Source organism: Lycium ferocissimum, chromosome 7 (assembly GCF_029784015.1).
Source record: "Lycium ferocissimum isolate CSIRO_LF1 chromosome 7, AGI_CSIRO_Lferr_CH_V1, whole genome shotgun sequence".
Lineage (NCBI taxonomy): Eukaryota > Viridiplantae > Streptophyta > Magnoliopsida > Solanales > Solanaceae > Lycium > Lycium ferocissimum.
In genome coordinates, this window is record NC_081348.1 from 4,744,702 (window position 1) to 4,759,377 (window position 14,676).

Consider the following 14,676-nt stretch of genomic DNA (forward strand, 5'->3'; position numbering starts at 1 on the left):
ACCAGGGCTTAGTGCTAGATGCATATTTATAAGTGCCCATACTTATCTGCATTAGTTATCCACATTCTTGTACTCACTTCAGCTTTATTGAATTCATCTATTGACACTTCAAAGGTCAATCTTAAATTCATTTAACTCAGGTACACTTCCTCTTATTGATTTCCCTTTTCCATTTCACTTCAAATAGTGATTTTCTATCGCGTGTAACTAAATATACAATACATACTTGGGTTTGTTATTTTCTTGTACGAGTACTGTTGTTGTATATTCTAAGTCTTCCTAATTTTGATGATTTTGAAGTGAACTAGCTAACGAGTTTTGCTCAAAAGGTGCTCAAAATCGGAGAGTCATGGCTGAAGGTAGCGATGTAGCTCGCCCTGAGAGAAAATGGAAGCTACCACTCTTTGTTTTCTTCGAAGATGTTAGGTACGTACATTTTCGGACATGCTTACTTTGCTACACATAAATTAATTCAATGCTAGCATATAAATAATTGTGTGAATTAATTGTTGTTCAAGATCAGGCATGTGTTCAAGTTCGATGATCTTGGTAAAGAAATCCTAGGTATCGCGTTCCCAGCAGCACTAGCATTAGCTGCTGATCCCATTGCTTCTCTAATTGATACAGCATTCATCGGTCATTTAGGTACGTTGGCCCGTACAAGATTTCAGTGTTCTTTGTTATAGATCAGTTTAGCACTCAACATTTTGAATCTTGATCTCTCATTTCGATTTTTTTTCCCTCCAAATATTGGCTCTTCATCACTGCAGGGTCGGTTGAAATAGCTGCAGTAGGAGTATCAATTGCCATTTTCAACCAAGCCTCTAAAGTCACAATATTCCCTTTGGTTAACATAACTACTTCATTTGTTGCTGAGGAAGACACTGTTAGAAGAATAAGTGAAAAAGCAGCAATGGATGAATCGAAGAACTTAGGTTCGGAGAAGAAGAATGAAATGAAAGTAATAGTAACTGATGATGATGATGCTGACCTTGAGAAGATGGAAAATGGTGCATCCACCAACAAAGAAACCAAAGAGTCAATACTAGAAGAAGGTATACATTAATCACTAAAGCCTTTTTCTTGGGCGAAGCCTTTTCGTACACTCCGTATAATCCCGGGTGGAGCCACAATGCATCTTACAGATTCACAGCACTTGTAGGTTTGGCTCAAATTTTGTATTTATCCAGAACCTAGTAAATGCCTTTCTTAAAATTCAGAACCCATAAACTCAAATATCCTGGCTCCGCCTCTACCGTATATAGGTATTACCTCAAAGATTTTGGTTTCCGACCTCACTACAAGCATTATTATGAAAATTTTCCTAGCTAGCCACAATGATTTTTTTGATGGTTTGTTGTAGCTAGCAAGAAATGTTTTAGCTAAAACTTAGCTAGAAACTTTACATGTTCCGTGGCCAAAGGACTAATATTTATAGCTTACATTCTTTTGTCATGGGAGAGAAAATTTGTAGCAAAAGATTTAATTTGTTTGCGACACAAATTCAGATTTTGTTGCTGATTGTTCACCTTGACACAGAACTTAAGACAACAACATGCAAGAGCAGTCCTGATAATAGCAGTAAATGCAAACGCAAACGTAAGAAGCGACATATTCCATCAGCTTCAACTGCAATTCTCATGGGCTGCATTCTTGGTATTCTACAAACAATATTCCTTATATTTCTCGCAAAGCCAATTTTAAGCTTAATGGGTGTAAAATCTGTAAGTATTAACAACCTATCATCTTCAATCTACTTTTAGATCGAGCTAACTTACAATATAATATCTAAAGAGATTAATATATTAACATTTTTTAGTTTGCACCAAATGATGATACAGGGATCACCTATGCTTTCTCCAGCGCGCAAGTATTTGACTCTACGAGCAATTGGTGCTCCTGCAGTCCTCCTTTCTTTGGCTATGCAAGGTGTTTTTCGTGGTTTCAAGGATACAAAAACCCCTTTGTACGCTATTGGTAAGTAATTCAGACTATTTAAAGCATCTTTCTATATTATAGTGGATCTATGATTTAAACTTATCCGTTCAAATTTTTAGGTTTTTAGCATTAAACTCATTATATATATATATTTTTTTTTAAAACTAAACAAATTCCAGGAAAGTTTGAATTACTTACCAATAAAGTAGTAAGTATTATTATTATTATAAAGTTTGAATTACTTACCAATAAAGTCCTATATTATTATGAAAATACAATAAAGTTGGGAGGGGGGGGGGGGGTGTTGGAACTGGACCTTACCTCTGATATACAAACACCGATTGGAAGCAATCAAGCAAAAAAAGGAATGCTTAATTTGTGAGATTTCCCATTCCTTGAAAATCAAAGATATAAATTAGCTAACAAAAAAGTTGGCCTTGTCATATCTTATCGTGATACTAGAAAGTTGCATCCTATAAAAAAAATAAGGTCCTTTAGCTCCTCCTGGCATCTGGTCAAATCTATAGAAAATAATCTGATCAAGAGTGGTGACCAATTTTGCCAAGAAATCAGCCACTTGATTGGCTTCTCTATAACAGTGGGAGAAATTAACATCAGCTTGCTCAATCATGGAATTAGTGTCCTCTGCAGTTTTCATATAGAGATTGTTGTAGAACTTGTATCTCATCGTGTCAGCTACCACCAAAGAATCCAGTTCAATAGTCCAAAAGAAGTGCCCACTGTCCCTAATCATTTGAGCAGCAAACTAAGCAGCAAAAGCCTCTGCTATGATGTGATCTTTGCACTGTACAGGTGTAGCAGAGGAAAACAAAATTTCCTGCATTGGTTTTTGCAATACCACCAATACCAGCTTTTCCATTCAATGGAACTCCTGTCGGTGTTAAATTTGCAATTTACCCTCCTGTGGTTTGGTGATGACTTGTGGCCACAACCTTTCCATCTTATCACATTAACCCTTTCAGTTGTATTCAATATTGCAACTGGGAAAAGTCTTGCCCAAGGCAACCTATATATTCCAATTGATCTCTTGCTCCATTCTTCTAGTGTAGAACTTGTTCTGGTTGTCATATTTGCATACACATCTAGCCTTCCATATCGCCCAACAAACCATAACAGGTATAGTTTGAATCATCATCTTTTGAACCACATTTTTAGGATGAGTATTACACCAGTCATTAAGAAAGCCTCTCAGTGGCTTGTTGTGATTAAAAGTTATGAGTTCATATCTACTATTTTGTTGTAATTTTAATAAATTTTTACCATGAATTTGTACTCCGCTTCGAAAGTACTTGATTCAGATGACATTAATTATCTTGTGTTTTTTTTCTTTTTTTTTCTTTTTCTGGTCTATTAGTTGCTGGAGATTTGATAAATATAGTTCTGGACCCAATCTTTATTTTTATTTTCCGTTGGGGTGTTAGCGGTGCTGCCATTGCTCATATTCTTTCTCAGTAAGTACTCTTAATAGATCATAAACTAATTATTGTCATTCACAACTTCTAAATACTATAACATTGTTATATGGTTTATTAATTATAGGTACTTGATATCAGTTATTCTCCTGTGCAAATTAATGACAGAAGTTGTGTTATTACCTCCTAGTGTAAAAGATCTGCAGTTCAGCAAATTTCTTAAGAATGGTATAACTCCGTCGTTATAGCTGCACAAATAGATAATTTGATATTTATGCCTTAAACAGCTGAAGTAATTTGATTTTGTGGCAGGATTTTGGTTACTAGCAAGAGTGGTAGCTGTCACATCTTGTGTGACATTGGCTGCATCAATGGCTGCAAGGCTGGGCTCAACACCAATGGCTGCATTTCAAGTTTGCTTACAAGTCTGGTTAACTTCATCTCTCCTTGCTGATGGATTGGCAGTAGCTGGACAGGTAATTAAAACACTTACACCAAAAGAGGCTTTTAGTGGCTATATATCTTCCTTTTAGTGGCAATATTTATTGCCACAAAAACATTTACCAAAGAATTGGTTAATGTCATTAGATTCAAGGTTGGTAAAGCCTTTAGTGGCATTTATTGTTAGGGCTAAAGTTTGGTATTGTTGGTAATAATTGATTCTAGAATATAATTAGCGGCAATTAACTTATTGCCGCTAAAAGCATATTTTGTTGTAGTGAAACATCATCCATTAATACTTTATGCGACAATATATAATTAATGTCACTATTATAGAAATGGAAGAAGTATATTTACAAGATTTGGGAACACCATTAAACAATCAAAGTTGCTTATTTCTTACTACTATATATTACCTAGGCAATCCTTGCAAGTTCTTTTGCTGAGAAGGACTACCAGAAAGCAAAGGCTACCGGAGTTCGAGTCCTGCAGGTATATTGATCAATCGTAATTTTAAATTGTTTTTAATTTAATCAAGTTTCATTCCTGACAATATATAAGAGGTAGTGAAGACTAATTTTCACCATACAGATGGGATTTGTTTTAGGACTGGGACTTGCTTTGGTTGTTGGAATTGGTCTATATTTTGGATCAGGAGTCTTTTCAAAGGACAAAAATGTTATCCGCATTATAACCATTGCTATCCCGGTATATTCAATAAAAAATACTACTCCCTTCCTCCCATTTCATGTGATATTGTTGTTGACTAGGCGCAATTTAAGAAATATAGAAAAAAAATTAAATTTAAAATTTGTGACCTAAAATAAGTGATATACACTTAAATAACTATAAACAATCTCATTAAAAATAAATTAAAAAAATCAAAATTTAAATAATTTCTAAATATAAAAAATGTTATTTTACTGCGAAAAACAGTGGCGGCTAAACTATAAGGCAAGTGAAGCAATGGCCTGAGCCCCAACTTTTTGGGGGCCCCACTTTTCTCAACTGTATCCTATCCTTAAAAGAAGAAATTGTGTATACTATTTCTATTAAATTTCAAAGAATTTTTTTTAGGAGAAAGTACAATAACTTTTTACCTTTTAACATGGAATGCTGGATTTATAAATATATATCGTTGTTTTATTTATTATTAGAATTTATTCAATTTAATAGGAATACTAGCAAATATGAATCTGATTATGCAGATAGAGAAAAGAAAGTGAAAATTTGAAGAACTAATTAATTTCGATTAGCTATATTATTGAATGAAAATGAATTGTTAGAATAAATCGATTATAAAACAGTAATTGATGACTTTGCATCTAAAAAAAAATTAGAAAACTAGACTTTAAATAAAAATATATATGACGATCTTTTTTTTTTTCAAAAAAAAAAAAAAACATTAGGATCTCTCTCCGAAATTTGGTTTTAGACCCCCAATCTTGTTAAGCCAGCCCTGGCGACAAACTAAAAAGAAAAAAAAAATATCACATAAATTGGGATACATGGAGTACCTTGAATGATTTTTTTATTTTTTTATTTTTTTCCAATTGTTCTTCTTTTCTTTCACTATCTTCTACAATCTTTTCCTTGGGTTCCATGCGCCAGTTTGTGGCAGGTACACAACCTATCAACTCCTTGGCGTTTGTTTTAGATGGAATCAACTTTGGGGCAAACGATTTTGCATACTCCGCATATTCCATGGTTAGCTTATACTACCACTAACTACTACTACTAGTAACATCTATTTCTATATTCATTGGAGAAAAAACTAGAGTAAATAGGTCAATTTCAATTAGAAAAATTATATCATCTTTATTTATACAGGTTTTGGTTGGTGCACTAACAATAACCTCTGAATTTGTGCTTTCGAAAACCAATGGTTTCATTGGAATATGGATTGCTTTAACCATATTCATGGCCCTGCGTACCATTGCTGGTTTATGGAGGTAATTAATTTGTCATCTCTCTGCTATGGAGTACTATATAGCATGAAAATTTTGCATTGATTAAGTTATTAAGCGTAACACCGTTAAACTTGTCCGTAAATAAAATTTTATTTAAACTATGATAAAGTATTCATACCATTTAGGATGGTTGTATCCCAGCTATTGTGTACGTACCTTTGATTAACATTTTTAGTGGTGTCATGTTTTGCAGGATGGGGACAGGAACAGGACCTTGGCATTTCTTGTTGGTTCCATCATTGTCATCAGAAGCCAAGTCAGAGAGTTCCTAGGACTTCTGTGGCGATATATATACATATACACACTTCTTTTTATATTTTAAATCTCCTACATGTACTCCTTTTGTAGTCTTTCCTCTTTAACTTTTCTTTGTGCTTGTCCTTTGTGCATTCGTATAAGGTGGAAATTCCTACACACTTTTCTACTCATATACTATATGTTTGTATTATAATAATCATTTCTGTATGATTTTGTATGGAACGATCGACAGCTAGCTATACGAAACTAAAAATGTGTTTTGAGAGCTTGAATACTAAATTGAAGAAGCTCTTCTCAAATGGGCTAAGCCTTTACAATTTGTTTTACCTTTTTTAATCAATATTTACTTCGTACTTTGATCCTCATCTGTCGGTTTATTAGGTCGGTGCAACCTAGCTACTAGCTTCTTGTCTTCGATAGGCAAGTGAAGAATCAGCTTTTATGTGTGCCAGCTCTTTTTCTGTCACACCCCCAAACTGGAGTGGGACGTGATCATTGGCAGTTTGGCACCCAACCTATATACAGTTAGGGGTGGGCATGGTATAATATTTGAAATTTCGGTACGGTAATTTCGATTTTCGGTTTCTAAAAACACTATACTATTACCGTACCAATTTAATTCGGTATGGTTCGGTATTTTTAAGTACGGTTTCATTATTTTGTGGTACGATAAATCGGAAACTATAGTTTGTTCGACTTCGACTTACATATACTCATATCGTAGAGAATTATGACTTCGCCTATTCAAGAAATGTTTCAATTATATCATACTAACACCTCACACATATAAAGATACTCACAAGAAAGTACAAACAATCCCCTTCGTAAATCAATTACACAAAGAAAGATATTTGGGAAAATACATAAAAAACGGATTACCCCGAACTTTGAAAAATAGTTCATCCATACCCTTCGTTATACTTTAGGGCCAATTATACCCGTATACTTTTTTACTCACTAAAATAACTCAATCCTCTCAATTTTTTGAAAATTATCCTTACCCATATTAAAAATTTTACCCTCAAATTTTTTTACTCAAAATAACTCAATCACGGAATTATTTTTATATTTTTTTTGGAAAAATTATCCGTATTATTTTTGCTGAAAAAAAAATTCGGGTCGGATTGAGTTATTTTAGTGAGTAAAAAATTATTTGAGGGTAAAATAATTTTGAAGCGGATGCCACCTATTACCCCCATAGTATAAATTATTTAATTGGCCCTAAAGTATAACGAAGGGTACGAATGAACTATTTTTCAAAGTTCAAGGGTAATTTTGGCCCTTTTCCGTAAAAAAACCCTAACGTTACTCGGATTAATTATGACGCACTCCAAATTACCCCCTAGCCTTATTTTTTCTGTATTTTTGTACCATTTTTCGGCTGACGTGGCACAAAAAAAAAATTGATTCCCAGTTGCACAGTGGAGAGTGTTGCACACTCTCCGCTACATCGGCGCCACGTCAATGCCATATCACTGCCACATTGGTGCCACTTTTCCTTTCTTTTTTTCATTTGATTTTTGTTTTATTAATTATATTTACACTAATTAACCTCTAATTAACCATTAAACCCTCGATTAATTTTGTCTTCTTCTTCTTCTTCTTCTTCATTTCAAGAAATCCATCAATCCATTTTCTTCCTCCATTAGCACACACATTCAACTCATTTTCTTCCTCCATTAACACACACACACATTCAATTTCTTTCATCAATCATAAATATCTTTTCAAGAAATCAACCAACCCATATTCTTCCTCCATTAACACACACACACATTCAACCCATTTTCTTCAAAATAAACAATGAAGAAATTGCACGAACTGCCCTTCAAATGGACTGGTTGCTCAAAATATTTATTGCACGAACTGCCCTTCATTATTTATATTGTTTATTTCTTCAAAATAAACAATGAAGAAATTGCACGAACTGCCCTTCAAATGGACTGGTTTCCCTTCAATGTGTATTGCACGAACTGCCCTTCATTGTTTATATTGTTTATTTCTTCAAAATAAACAATGAAGAAATTGCACGAATTGCCGTTCAAATGGACTGATTGCCCTTCAATGTGTGTGTGTGTTAATGGAGGAAGAAAATGGGTTGAATGTGTGTGTGTTAATGGAGGAAGAAAATGGGTTGGTTGATTTCTTGAAAGATATGTATGATTGATGATGAAATTGAATGTGTGTGTGTTAATGGAGGAAGAAAATGGGTTGAATGTGTGTGTGTTAATGGAGGAAGAAAATGGATTGAATGTGTGTGTGTTAATGGAGGAAGAATATGGGTTGGTTGATTTCTTGAAAATAAGCTTTTTATGATTGATGATGAAATTGAATGTGTGTGTGTTAATGGAGGAAAATGGGTTGATTAATTTCTTGAAATGAAGAAGAAGAAGAAGAAGAAGAAGAAGAAGAAGAAGAAGAAGAAGAAGAAGAAGAAGAAGACGTGGCGCCAATGTGGCGGAGAGTGTGCAACACCCTCCACTGTGCAACTGGGCATCGAATTTTTTTGTGCCACGTCAGCCGAAAAAGGGTATAAAAATACAGAAAAAATAAGGCTAGGGGGTTAATAGGTCGCCCGCAAAGGTTGGGTGCGTCATAATTAATCCGAGTATACGTTGGGGGGGGGGGGGATTTATGTATTTTCCCAAAGATAATTCAATCAAGATAGAGTAGTCAAAGTTCCAACATCTAAAAAGTTAGTTTTGTACTAATATTAGTTTATATATTTATTAGTATTATATTACTATTATATATGAATTGTATATGTAACTATATACTTCAGTATGGCATTCGGTATTTCGGTATTTTCTTTATAAATATCGAATACCATACCCAATACCGAATTTTCAAAAAATGCATACCAAATACCATAATGTCGAAACCGCGGTATAAAAAAATTCAACTTCGCATATGGTAATCGGTATATACCAGACTGTGCCCACCCCTAATATACACTACTTGTTGAGTGAACCCTGAACTAGCTTAATAAGGTCTGAGAAAAAGTAACATTCAAATAGCTTCTAATAAAATGTTCAAATTTATTAGTCTGAAAGGTGAATATTAAATCAACTTTAAAATATTTGAATGTTAAGACCCACTAACAAGTCATGAGCCTCTAACTGATGTCTAAATACATAAGTCTGTGGGGCATTCCCCCGAAACAATAACACTATATGAGGATAATAAAGATCTGGAAAGAACTGCTACTGTTGGGTTGAAATCAACGGACCCTGTCACTGAACCTAGAAATGTCTGCCTTCCTCACCTACACACTCAACACCTGCCACATCTCACATGGGCTAAGTACCTCTGAAGGATTCCCAGTAAATTTCATAGACCACATCCTAAAAAGGAAGATCTAGACTTTATGGGATATGAACGTAATAAACAAGGAAACATGTTTCACAAGCAAGTGGGAAATCATATAGATTCTGAAAACTAACATAAGCTGATAACTTAATTGAAACTGAGTCTAAAACTAATAATTGAACTGAAAACTAAGTTATGTTTAAAAATAACTTTCATCAGAAAAGAATTTTTCACATAATGACATGGGTACGTGAGGATCTGGGAACACGCATGGGAGAGTGCCGACCTATCCCCCAAACAAACAATTGACATCTGTGAGCGTGGGGTAGCTAACCTTGGCTTTTATGGCACTCACGCTGGGGGAGGTTAGTCACTTCTCCCTACCTAATGCGATCACATTGATGCATGAAATGAATGCTAAAACTGAATGTTGAACTGAAAGTAAATATCACAAATAAGGACACATAACAAGTGGTGATACCCGTAAGTATGTAATACTATCATATTCTCATATAAATTCATACTGAAAAATAGAGTGAATTGAGTACTGCAGCACAAGAAGACATGGTCTAAGAATTTATCAAACACATGGACACGTGAGTTATAATTAAATTTAGGAGAGTAAGCCTTAACTTACCTCGAATCATAAGCTTAACTTCAACTTTGTGCTTCCTTCAAATAGCCTAGTTTCATAAGTTCACAATCTACCTGAAGGTCTGGTTCGATTTACATCAAAAAATTTCAAAGATTTCAACTTAACTCACTTTAATTAGGAACATGTCTCATGTCCCCTAACTTGTGAGTTTTCCTCTAATATGTGGAACTCAAACTTACCCGCTGAATTCTTAACGATCCAACAAATTAGGATCACATGATTAATATCATGTCAAAGGTTTCATCTTTGTCACCAATTCAAAAGATATCATCAATTTCTCACTTCATCACTTAAACCCTAACTTTTATTGCAACTAAAAAGATAATCTTTCAATATATAATTGATATATAATTAAAGTGAGAAGAAGGAACGATAAGCTGAAAGGAGAACGTATTCATACACTATGATCGCTGTAACCAGAGAATTTGTGACTGCGCTTTTATGCCTCTATTTCAGTTAATGACCAAGGAGGCTTTGACTTATTCTCTATTAATCATTAAAGTGGTCATTCTTTTTTTTTTAAATGAAAATTGTCATTAACTAATTAAGCTTGTCGATTTTTTTCTTTGACTGAATTTTCTGCTTTGATCATTGATGGGAAAAAATTAAAGCTTGAATTTGGCATCTCAAAATTTCTTACATGATCATTGAGAAGAGACTAATAGAACGTTAGATTCTATAGTTAACACCAAAAAATGCCAAGGATAAACTTGGAGTCCTATCCTATGATTATGGTTTGAATATCTGTCCTATCAAGGTGGCTCATAAACAAAAAAGGAAGGTTTGATATGTTTAATTCTGAAGCTAGGGAGGTTCCATCTGTCCACGTTTATTAGTCCTCTAATTGATCTAGGAAGCTCAGAAAAGGAGTTGAAATATTGTATTAGATTAGTGTTGTGACTGTAGCATGCCAACTTATCAGCAAGTTTGTTAGCTCCTCTGAAACAATGACTGATGCTGAATCCATGGTCTTCAACTAATTTCTAAATTTTTTGAATATCATTGGCAATCTTTTAAGGTGTTTCCAGTCCTTATTGATGCATTTAGCCAGTATGAGTGAATCAGTTGTAAGAATTTTTATTGTTCTTATGTGTGGCCCAATTAATGTAAAGCCCATAACCAATATTTAATGAAGAATAAATCTCGTCCATTAGATCGGTTACTTGATGGACGTACCGGATTAAGTCTCAACCCCTATAAATTGGTCCTCCCTCCACCCATTAGGGTTACCACTTCTTCTATATACTTTTCCATCATTGACGCCTGTGGTAACGTAAGGCTAGGGCAAGGAGGTAGAAACCAATTTCTAGAAACAACGCTTCCGCTTTCATGATAATGTCTTCCGCATCAGGTATGTTTTTGGTATTATCTCCATGTAAGATTATTGTGTTCAAGATCCTGTGTACATTAACTTAATCTTACATATGGAATCAGAGCCTGGAACTTGAATCAATAATCTTCGTAAGAGAATATAATATATATGGTCATGTGCCGTTCTGTCAATTTTCGAACAATTGAATATGGGGCTGTTAATGAAATCACATATCTGTTGTTCTAACCTTCTTGCGTTTGTTTACAAAATTAGGGTGTTTCTAATTAACCTAATTATTATAAACTATTCATGTTAGAAGATTACTTCTGAATTCCTTTTTTAAAAGAAAATAAAGCTTCTGCTAGCCAGTTGATCATATTTAATCCATAAAGTACATATTTTGTGATGAAAAGCCGTGACATGAAGATACGAAAATTTCGATCCATAGTTTTGTCCTATTGTGAAGCTATAATGCAAATACTTGGACTTGATTTTATTTAAGTTAGGTCTCGGCAATTATGTTTTGGATTGTAATGTTAGGTTTACTGTCTAAATATTTTAGACACTTAAGATGATGCTGTTTCATTCTAAAAGATTCTGTAATACATAAGTTTCATACTTACACGCATGTAATCCCACATAATGCATTAGCTGTGATTTAATTCTTATATGTGCTATCATGAAAAGTGTACTTTACATTAAGTGATAGTTAGTGTATGTGTATAAAGTTGCATATAGTTTGTTAGTCACCAAAGTGGCCAAACTAGAATGTCTAATATTTACACAAACATTATATTCATGTTAACATTATGCATGTACTAATGTTCATATAGTTTATTAGTCACCAAAGTGGCCAAGCTAGAATGTTGAAAATATTCACATGCATAGAAAGTTATGATTTTTTTTTTTATGTATGCATTTATGCTAATATCGTTTGTTAATCACCAAAGTGGCCGAACTAGTATGTTTAAGAAAAATATGCATGCATAAAAATTGCCGTTTATCCATTAAACTAATGAAATGCCTATTATTGAAAATAAATGGATAATTGATTTTCACTATTGCTAGAACTTAAAGATTTACCCAAAGGTGAATCAATTGTTCTATGAGTAGTGAACATAATGAGGTAAATTAGTATTCTTTAATCAAATATGTATTGTATATCCAAAGATGTCGTATATGTTTGATTGAAAATATTTAATTGCCTGTTAAAGTTGAAAATGGCATTTAAATTATGATAGTATGTCGTAGTATCACCCAAAGGAGAATTACGATATACTTTTATTGTTTTGCTGAATCCACATTATTTTCTAATTTGTGAGCATATGTATATCTATTTTGCAGCTATTCCTCTTCATTCGCTTGCTTCATCTCTCTATCGTATTCAACGGATTGAACTTCTCTCGAATGGCATGAACAAGTCCAATCCACTTAGGTGTGATGGATTTTGACTTGGCTTCATTGAAAGAAAATCCACTTATTATCGATACAAGCAGTGAGGATGAGAAGTCTTTCCATAAAGCATGGGAACACTTTAACAGATTGAGCCTTATGTGTATGTGAATGACTATTGCCAACAACATTAAGAGTACTATTCCACGCACGAAAAGTGCCAGGGAATACCTGAAGTTTGTGGAAGAACGTTTTCGTTCCGTCGATAAGTCTCTCGCCGGACAAATGTACACTAATGGATGAACTCACGAAATTTGCCATGAAGTTTGATGGGTCGCGTAGTATGCATATAATATATATCATCGAGATGACTAATATTGCGGAAAATTCAAGACTCCGGACTTTGGGAATGAAAGTGGATGACTCTTCTTGGTTCGGCATATATATTCTAAACTCATTGCAACTCTAGAAAAATCAAGAGTATGAGACCATTCCAAATTAACTATAACACTATTAAGGATAAGTGGATGTTAGTGAATTGTCATGGAACAAGCTTACTCGAGGAATCAAGACTTGTTTTTCAAGAAACAAGGAGGTCATTCTATTAACCGTGTGGATCAAAAAGTAGAGTTAAAGGACTTAAAGTAAAGGCCAACAAGTTCAAGAAGAAAGCAATGAACTAAAGTTCAACGGGATGCTCATAAGGAACTCAAGTAGAGTTTTGGTTATTGTGTCGTTTGTGTAAAAGTGAAGAAAGGAAGGACACTATTTTGAAAGATAGCCCGAAACGTAAAGCTTAGTTCAAAAAGAAAGGTACTTTTAGTGCTTTTGTATGTTTCGAATCAAATTTAGTAGAAGTTCCTAATAATACTTGATCAATAATGCTTTGATTACTCGGTGCAACTAGATGTTATTGTATCCACTATGTTGCGGGGATTTCTTACGATCCAAACTACAAATCCAAATAAGGATTTCTTGTTCATGGGAAATCGTATGAAGGCTCCATGGCATTGAAGGAATAGTCTCGGACTTATCCGAGATTTGATCTTGGGAGTGGACATCACCTCGATCTATTACGTGACTCTTTTATGTTCCTTTTGACTCGAGGTTTCTAGGAATTTGATTTCTCTTTCAAGACTTGATGTTTCTGGATTTGATTTTAAGTTTGGACAAGGATGTTTCAATTTATATAAGAATGCTATTTTTTATGGTTCTGGTGTTCTTATTGATGGTTTATATAAATTGTAACTCGATACTATTTTTTCTGAATCCCTTCTTGCTATACATCAAAATGTTGGAATTAAATGTAGGTTTTCGACCTTACGTTCTCTCTCTTGAATGAAAGTTCGGGGGGGGGACGCTTGAATACTTGTGGGACGGAACTATGTTTCATTGCCACCTCGGTCATATATCCAAAGAAAGGTTAGGAAGATTAGTAAAGAATGAGATTCTCCCGAATCTAGATTTTACCTATCTTGATATATGTTTGGATTGCATTAAGGGAAAGCAAACCAAGCATAGTAAGAAAATTCTTACTATGTTACCGTCTATGCCTTAAGCACCCGCAGAATTGCTCGAACTGTGAATTATACACACCGATATTTGCGGACCTTTTGATGTTCCATCTTTTGGTCCATGGAGAAAAATATTTTATCACTTTTATTGATGATTTTTCACGTTATGGATATATCTACTCGTCTTAAGAATCGAAAGAAAAATCTTAGAAACGGACGCCCTCAAAGCACGTCACACTGACCATGGTTGAAAGGCAAATAGATAGGAAAGTGAAAATCATTAGGTCAGATAACTCAGGTGGTGAATTTTATGGAAAATACGGCGAATCGGGACAATGTCCAGTCCATTTGCAAAGTTCCTCGAGGAACATGGCATATGTGCACGGATACTATGCCGAACACCTCAACAAAATGGGGTTGCGTAAAAGGCGTAATCGGACACTATGGATATGGT

General features: G+C 34.3%; 1 protein-coding gene across 4 annotated transcripts; it reads left to right on the forward strand.

Annotated features, from left to right (window-relative positions):
• The first annotated feature begins 321 nt into the window (after positions 1 to 321).
• On the forward strand, positions 322 to 6,232 carry LOC132062471 (protein DETOXIFICATION 43-like). Of its 4 annotated transcripts, none has more exons than XM_059455036.1 (13): positions 322 to 426; positions 524 to 645; positions 771 to 1,055; positions 1,540 to 1,724; positions 1,842 to 1,977; positions 3,314 to 3,410; positions 3,499 to 3,599; positions 3,684 to 3,847; positions 4,233 to 4,304; positions 4,404 to 4,520; positions 5,424 to 5,519; positions 5,643 to 5,764; positions 5,976 to 6,232. In XM_059455036.1, exons 1-13 carry the CDS (start codon positions 350 to 352, stop codon positions 6,052 to 6,054), a joined length of 1,653 nt encoding a protein of 550 aa, XP_059311019.1. In that variant the 5' UTR covers positions 322 to 349; the 3' UTR covers positions 6,055 to 6,232. The 4 variants fall into 4 exon arrangements, with proteins under 4 accessions (XP_059311019.1, XP_059311021.1, XP_059311022.1 ...); XM_059455038.1 differs by having other exon boundaries at positions 771 to 1,038; positions 1,583 to 1,724; XM_059455039.1 differs by having other exon boundaries at positions 771 to 961; positions 1,548 to 1,724.
• Positions 6,233 to 14,676: the final 8,444 nt, after the last annotated feature.

Bases quoted from the DNA above. Each gene is read 5' to 3' on its own strand.
- LOC132062471 (XM_059455036.1), top strand. From the start codon at position 350: ATGGCTGAAGGTAGCGATGTAGCTCGCCCTGAGAGAAAATGGAAGCTA. The intron at 1,725-1,841 runs GTAAGTATTAAC...ATGATGATACAG, and splicing joins GCTTAATGGGTGTAAAATCT to GGATCACCTATGCTTTCTCC. The intron at 4,305-4,403 runs GTATATTGATCA...TTCACCATACAG, and splicing joins CCGGAGTTCGAGTCCTGCAG to ATGGGATTTGTTTTAGGACT.